The sequence below is a fragment of the Oryctolagus cuniculus genome, chromosome 7 (genome assembly GCF_964237555.1).
Source record: "Oryctolagus cuniculus chromosome 7, mOryCun1.1, whole genome shotgun sequence".
Classification (NCBI taxonomy): domain Eukaryota; kingdom Metazoa; phylum Chordata; class Mammalia; order Lagomorpha; family Leporidae; genus Oryctolagus; species Oryctolagus cuniculus.
The window spans coordinates 51425181-51432970 of record NC_091438.1 but is presented as its reverse complement, the minus strand read 5'-3'; the positions used below and the strand labels follow the sequence as shown (position 1 = coordinate 51432970).

At 45.2% G+C, this 7790-nt stretch overlaps 1 protein-coding gene across 1 annotated transcript in view; it reads right to left on the bottom strand.

Annotated features, from left to right (window-relative positions):
* Window positions 1–2832: 2832 nt before the first annotated feature.
* WARS2 (tryptophanyl tRNA synthetase 2, mitochondrial) overlaps window positions 2833–7790 on the bottom strand; it is a 114164-nt gene continuing 109206 nt past the window's right edge. Inside the window, exon 6 of the mRNA XM_051858753.2 lies at window positions 2833–2987. Within this exon, the coding sequence (XP_051714713.1) occupies window positions 2947–2987 (41 nt within the window). The 3' untranslated portion in view covers window positions 2833–2946. The remainder of the gene's footprint in view (window positions 2988–7790) is intronic.

The following is a 7790-nucleotide window of genomic DNA, read 5'->3' as shown; positions in this document are numbered from 1 at the left end:
ATCTACTCCAAACGTTTACCTTATTCCCCCAAGAAAAGGAAAGATGGCCCCAAGAAACCTGTTCATAAACGCTGAGAACGGCTCCAATTTGTCTTTCTAGCCTCACTACCATTAACATTTGGTAACTCTCAAAACCAAACCCTTCCTCTCCACAAGAGGCTGACATGTTTCCACGCATCCCCTGTTCTCTCCCCCAACCCCCTTCTTCCGAGTTTCCTTTTTCTGAAACAATAGCACGGGCTGCTGGAGTCAGTCTGATGATATAATCCTTAAGGCATTCACGGGCAGAGCAAGGGCCAAAGCTATCAAAGGGTTCAGCTTTTTCTTCTTTTATTTTTTTAAAGCTGTTTACTATTCAGGAAATTTGGTAATTATTTTTTTTCTCTCCGTGTAGTGGTATTACTCTCTTCTTTTGATATTAGATCCTCTGTGGGCCCCTAGCTTCATGCTGTAGAGAAAGGAGGAAAGATGAAGGGACTGAGTTCTGCATCAGAATGTAATTTTCCTTTATGTCATCATTGCTGCTGAAGCCCAGCTGAGGGCTTCCAGAGGAACAGGAACCCCCGGAGCAGGCAGGGAGTCCTCAGGTTTCTAGGGACAGAAGAGAGTGCTAACTCTGTCTATTCTTTTACACCACACACTTGGATTTTTTGCACTTCACCCCACCAAAATACTTCCACTGCTGTTATGCTGGAATTGAAAAGGCTCTCCAGAAGGGGAAGATAATTATCAAATTTTTTAAAGGTCACTCATTGAGAACGCTGCACATGGAATCGTGTTATTTTGGGGGTAACAGTTATTGATCAGTATTAATATCCTGATATGTTATTATGTTTGCATGGTTTTTCCAGTATACTGACTTGCTCATAACAAGCAGCATTCAATAAATACTTGCTGATCGAAGGTTTGGGAAATACAAAGTGAAACTCCGTCCAGTTATGAAACTTTCCGTGACGCATTTCTTGAGCTAATGTGTCCTACCAAACGGGACAATTTTTTCGAGATTGTGAGGGATTGACTACATTTAATGAGTTTTTTTGTTTCTCCAACTAAACCACAACGTATTAAGATCAGAGACTCAATGTTAACACTTTCATTACAGACACTGTCTCACTTAACTTGGAGTATGGTGAAAGGAAGACTCAGCCTAAGATGTAACAGTTGGAGCCTGCGTTGTGGCATAGCGGGTTGCAATGCTGGCACGCCCTAGGGAGTGCCTTTTCCCTGCTAATGGCCTGAGACAGGCAGCAGAAAAGGGCCCCAGTGTTTGGGCCCCTGCCACCCACATAGGAGACCCAGATGATGCTCCTGGCTTCCGCCTGGCCCAGCTTCTGCTGTTTTGGTCATCTGGGTAGTGAACCAGTGAATAGAAGATCTCTCTCTCTCCCCCTCTGTGTGTGTGTGTCTGTGTGGCCCTCTCTCTGTAACTATGACTTTCAAATAAATAAATAAATCTTAAAAAAGATAGAACATGTTAAGTGATTTTAATGTGCAGCCCTCCCTTTGGATAGTGTCAGGTAACCCTCTAGATGAGCAGTAGGGCTAATAAAATTGGCACTGCGACTTCTTCAGTTGGTCACATCTCCTTCTGCCCAAATTCACTCTAGAACTAACACTCTTTCCTCCTCACCTTCCCACATTAGTGTTTGAAATTTCAACAGGGGATTCCTTGAGCTGAAGAAGAGGCTTGTAGTCTGCACAGGTTTTCTAGCTGCAAAGTTGTAAGCCATGATGACTGGTCACTTCAGGGGTCTGTGTGGGTACTGATGAGACCATCACAAATGTCCAATCCACTTGTGCACTAGTCAGTTTGGCTTTATTCCAAGCACAACCATAATAGCCTTTCCTATAAATGCATGCTCTTTGGCCAGAGGGACCTGAGGAAAAGGCATCCTTAATGTAGCCTCATGGAAAGTTATGGTTTTGCAAAAGGTATGACAATCAATTGGATTCTTCCCTAAGAGCAAAAGTGTCACATGGCCTCAGGTACCTGTGTCAGACTATGTAGTCAACAAGACATAGAATACATTTTCTAGGAGCTTTCTGCTTTCTCTCTCTCTCCATTTTTCGTTGAACATTTCCCCATGACAAACATAATAAAGTCATAGCTTTACCTTTTTTTTGAAGATTTGTTTATTCATTCATTCATTCATTCATTGAAAGACATTGAAAGATGGAATGACAGAGAGAGGTAGAGGCAAAGACAGAAAAGAGAGAGCATGCCTCCATCTGCCGGTGCACTCCTCAAGTGACCACAAAAACCAGGTCTTGATCAGGCTGAAGCAAGGAGCCAAGAATTCATTCTGGTCTCCCACAAGAGTGACAGGGGCCCGAGCACTTGGGCCGTCTTCTACTGCCTTCCCAGGCATAGTAGCAAGAACCTGGAGTAGAAGCAGAACAGCAGGGACTTGAACAGGCACTCAGATAAGGGATGCCAGCATCTCAAGCAGTGGCTTAACCCATTGTGCCACAATACCTGCCCCAAAATTTCTGCTTTCTTGAGTTCCCATTTCACCAGCACCTCATACCTAAATATTAAGCAGAATGTGCAGATACTTAAAATGTTGGCTTTTTTTAAAAAAATAAAAATATTTTCTCCATGACAAACTTTATTTATTTAAAACATTTTATTCATTTCCATCTTTTTTTTTAAAGATTTATGTATTTATTTGAAAGTCAGAGTTACACAGAGAGAAGGAGAGGCAGAGAGAGAGAGGTCTTCCATCTGTTGGTTCACTCCCCAGATGGCCGCAACGGCTGGAGCTGTGCCTATCTGAAGCCAGGAGCCAGGAGCTTCTTTCAGATCTCCCATGTTGGTGCAGGGGCCCAAGGAGTTGGGCCATCTTCCACTGCTTTCTCAGGCCATAGCAGAGAGCTGAATGGAAGTGGAGCAGCCGGGTCTTGAACCAGTGTCCATATGGGATGCCAGCACCACAGCTGTCATCTTTACCCACTACGCCACAGTGCTGGCTTCTCATTTCCAGCCTCTAAAAAGAGCAAGAGAAAGAGAGAGATTTTATACCTGTTGGTTCACACTCTAGATGGCCTCAGCAGCCAGAGCTGGCGCCAGCCTGCAGCCGGGAAATCCATCCAGGTTTCCCATGTGAGTGGCAGCAATCCAGGCACGTGAGCTATGTTTTCCACATCCTAGGGTGCTCACCAGCAGGAAAGTGGATGGGAAGCAGAAGAGTATTCAATCCCAGGCACTCTAATTTGGAATGCGGATAGCCCAACCAGAAGCTTAACTTCCTATGCCATAGCACCCGCCCCAAGAAACTTTAAAGGATTGAAGGCTGAGTAGAAAGCAAAAGGATTGATATTTTTTAAATACTAGAATGTATTTACACAAATGTGAATTGCCTCTCAAAGAAATTGCCTTGGGATTCTATGTCTTATTCAGGTGATTTCTCATCACACTTTTTAGAGTTCTTTTTTTGGAAATAATCTCAGGGACCACTTACTAGCCATATAAGAGACTCTGTGGCTGGAGCCAGTGCTGTGGCACAGAGAGTTAACGCCCTGGCCTGAAGCACTGGCATTCCATATGGGTGCCGCTTCTAGTACTGGCTGCTCCACTTCCGATCCAGCTCTCTGCTATGGTCTGGGAAAGCAGTAGAAGATGGCCCAAGTGCTTGGGCCCCTGCACCCACGTGGGAGACCTGGAAGAAGCTCCTGGATCCTGGCTTCGGATCTGCTCATCTCCAGCCATTGCAGCCATCTGAGGAGTGAACCAGCAGATGGAAGACCTCTATATCTCTCTCTACCTTTCTCTGTAACTCTGTCTTTCAAATAAATAAAATAAATCTTTTTTTAAAAAAAGAGAGTCTGTGGAATATCATTTATTCCAATGCTTTTTTATCCATTTTGCCAACCAATATCAGGACCTTCCTAGAAATCAAAGCTTCCTATGCTAAGTAAGAAGTGAACTCTAAAAGCTAAGAGTGTCAGGTGCATAACAGCATCTTAACCCAGAGAACAGGTGTCACTTGGGTGGTGTCTTTGTGGCAGAGCATACATGACAAGCAACTGGTGGCTTTGGCTACCATGAGTTGTTCAAAACCATATCCAATATCCAAAGACCATGGCAACAGAACAGCTCCCAGGAAATCAGAGCACATTTCTAAGGGGAGTGTGTCTTCTGAGGAGCCCCACATGTTCTGCTTATTTGGAAAAGAACGTGTTCCAAGACAGCACCCTGTCTGAGTTTCTGAGATATTTAAGGAAGGTCTCCGAGGAATTGAGTTAATTCTCAGTCTAATACAATTATTTATTTTTTAAAAGATTTATTTATTTATTTGAAAGGCAGAATTAGAGAGAGTCAGAGAGAGACAGAGACAGAGAGAGAGGTCTTACATCTGCTGACTCACTCCCCAATTGGCTGCAATGGCTGGAGCTGTGCCAATTTGAAGCCAGGAACCAGGAGCTTCTTCTTGGTTTCCCATATGGGTGCAGGGGCCCAAGGACTTGAGCCATCCTCTACTGCTTTCCCAGGTCATAGCAGAGAGCTGGATCAGAAGTGGAGCAGCCGGGACTCGAACAAGCACCCATATGGGATGCCGGCACTGCAGGCAGCAGCTCTACCTGCTACACCACAACACCAGCCCCATATAATTTTTTTTTTTTTGACAGGCAGAGTGGACAGTGAGAGAGACAGAGAGAAAGGTCTTCCTTTTGCCGTTGGTTCACCCTCCAATGGCCGCCGCGGCCAGCGTGCTGCGCAGGAGCCAGGTACTTATCCTGGTCTCCCATGGGGTGCAGGGCCCAAGTACTTGGGCCATCCTCCACTGCACTCCCTGGCCACTGCACTCCCTGGCCACAGCAGAGAGCTGGCCTGGAAGAGGGGCAACCGGGACAGAATCCAGCGCCCCGACTGGGACTAGAATCCGGTGTGCCAGCGCCGCAAGGTGGAGGATTAGCCTAGTGAGCCGCGGCGCCGGCTTCCCATATAATTATTTCTAAGACAATCTCTTTCCTTCCCAATCCTCCCTCCCAAATAAAAACCAAACAACAAAAATGATTGTATTAGACTAAGAATCAGGAGGGCCAAGCAGTGGAAATACAAGTGTGCTGATGACTTAATGATGACAGAACAAGTATAGTTTAAGAAACAGAGTCCAATGTCCATCCATGGGTTTCTGAATGTCCTTTGCAGAATCCTTCAAAATGAAGACAAAAAAAAACAAAAAACAAAAAAAACCCATGCTCATGATGCAGAGCAGGCCGGCTACCTAGAAAGTGATGGACATACAAGGGATCTTGAGCTCTGGCCTATACACAATACTGGAAGGTAGAGACAGAAAAGGTCCCCTTTGCTCTTCATGGATTCTTCTAGATCTTTATTCTCTCCTCACTATGCTATCAGCCTGCAGACTGCCAATACACACCACCCGCCTCATTTCCTGAAGATTTTATTACTAGCTCACTCTCCATTCCTCCCAAGCTACTCCTAGGGTAGTTTTCATGGTTTCATATTGTGGTAAATAATCTTTGCAACACCGTGGCCTTTGTGGCTGTCTCTCCTTCAGAGATCCCATGTTCCATCATATGTCAGCAGTCACTTCTTGCTCACATCACAAACTTTGTGATTACCAAGAGCTGTACCCCTATGATCTTTTTTAAAAAAAGAATTATTTTATTTCTTTGAAAGACAGAGTTACAGAGAGAGGTAGGGCCAGAGAGAGAGATAGGTCCTCCATTTTGCTGGTTCACTCCCCAAATGACTGCAATGGCCAGAGCTGAGCTGATCTGAAGCCAGGAGCTGGAAGCTTTCTCCAGGTCTCCCACACTGGTACAGGGGCCCAAAGATTTGGGCCATCTTCCACTGCTTTCCCAGGCCATAGCAGAGAGCTGGATCAAAAGAGGAGCAGCTGGGATGAACTGGCGCCCATATGGGATGCTGGCGCTGCAGGCTGGGGCTTTAACCCACTGCACCACAGCACCGGCTCCAATCCCTATGATCTTGATTTCAACCTCTGACCCACATTGTCTTCCCATTTCCCTCTCCTATTTTTTTTTTTTTAACACCAGTAGGGCACCATTCCATTGACTGACTGCTCTCTTTGTAAATTCATGTTGCCTAATCTCTGTAGAGTCAATAAATGCTACCTGACAGTTCTGCTACATTTCTCCTTCCAATTTCTTTCTCTCTTTTCAAGATTATTATTTCATGCCTTTTCCTCATCTCTCCTCAAATCTCCACAGCATCCTCCCTCATCCTAACTCTTGATTTCTATTTCATGAAGAAAACTGAAGCAACGAAAGGCACTTCTGCTTGTTTCTTCCACCACCACTCTTCCTCCTTCTTCAATTTTATTTATTTGAAAGGCAGAGTTGCAGGAAGTGAGGAAGAAATACAGAGAAAGAGAGATTTTCTATCCACCGGTTCATGCCCCAAATGACCACAACAGTCATGGCTGAGCCAGGTCAAAGCCAGGAGACTGGAATTCTATCCCTATCTTTTCCATGTGGGTGGCAGGAGCCCAAGTACTTGGACCATCTTCCACTGCTTTCCCTGATGTATTAGCAGAGAGCTGGATGGGAAATAGAACTGCCTGGAATGGAACGGGCACCCACATGGGATGCTGGGGCCTGCACCACAAAGCCAGCCCTCTACTTGTTTCAATACCACATCTGCCTCTGTGCCCAGATATTCTTGGTTCTCTCTTCTCTTGTGTCCACTTTAAATACAACCTGTTCACATGTGCTGTGGATCGCATCTCTTCAACTTGCTCAAGGATGTTCCTGCACACAGCGTCCTCTCACTTCTGTAACGTCAGACTTTTCCTTTTCATAGGATTATTCCAATCAGAAAAAGGACATTATTTTTCCCCATCCTAAAAAATAGCAAATGCTTCTCTTGACTCCGTATCAGTGTCATAGTGTTTTATTTCCCTCCTTGAAAGGATTGTCAAGAACACCACCTCTAATTTCTCCCCTTCCATTCCCTCTTTTTTTTAATTTTTTATTTATTTATTTTTTTGACAGGCAGAGTGGACAGAGAGAGAGAGAGACAGAGAGAAAGGTCTTCCTTTTGCCGTTGGTTCACCCTCCAATGGCCGCCACGGCTGGTGCGCTGCAGCCGGCGCACCGCGCTGATTCAAAGGTAGGAGCCAGGTGCTTCTCCTGGTCTCCCATGGGGTGCAGGGCCCAAGCACTTGGGCCATCCTCCACTGCACTCCCTGGCCACAGCAGAGAGCTGGCCTGGAAGAGGGGCAACCGGGACAGAATCCGGTGCCCTGACCGGGACTAGAACCCAGTGTGCCGGCACAGCAAGGCGGAGGATTAGCCTATTAAGCCACGGCACCAGCCCCCATTCCCTCTTAAATACATTCAATGAGACCTTTGACCCCACCATCTACCCAAAAGGCTTTGATCAAGGTGACCAATGACCTACACATTGCTAAAGCCAATGGCTATTTTTTCAATTCTCACCTTACTTGACACATACTCATCTTTTTTCCTGAAAATAGTTTTCCCACTTGGCTTCCAGAGCAATGCTGTCCCATGGTTTTCCTTCTGTCACACTGCACTTGCTTTCCTGGTGTTTTTATTGCATATCCTCTCATTTCCCTCTATCTCTGAAGAGACTCCTCATGCCTAATCCTTTCTTTCTGTCCACACTCATTCATTAAGAGATTTCATTAAGACTCCTGATTTTAAATGCTATCTATATATTGAGACTCCCAGATTAATATTTTTAGCCTTGCCCTCTCTCTTTTAGTTTTTTTAAGTTTTTTTTTTTTTAATTTATTTGAAAGGCAGAGTTAGAGAGAGAGAAGAGGGGGGAGGGA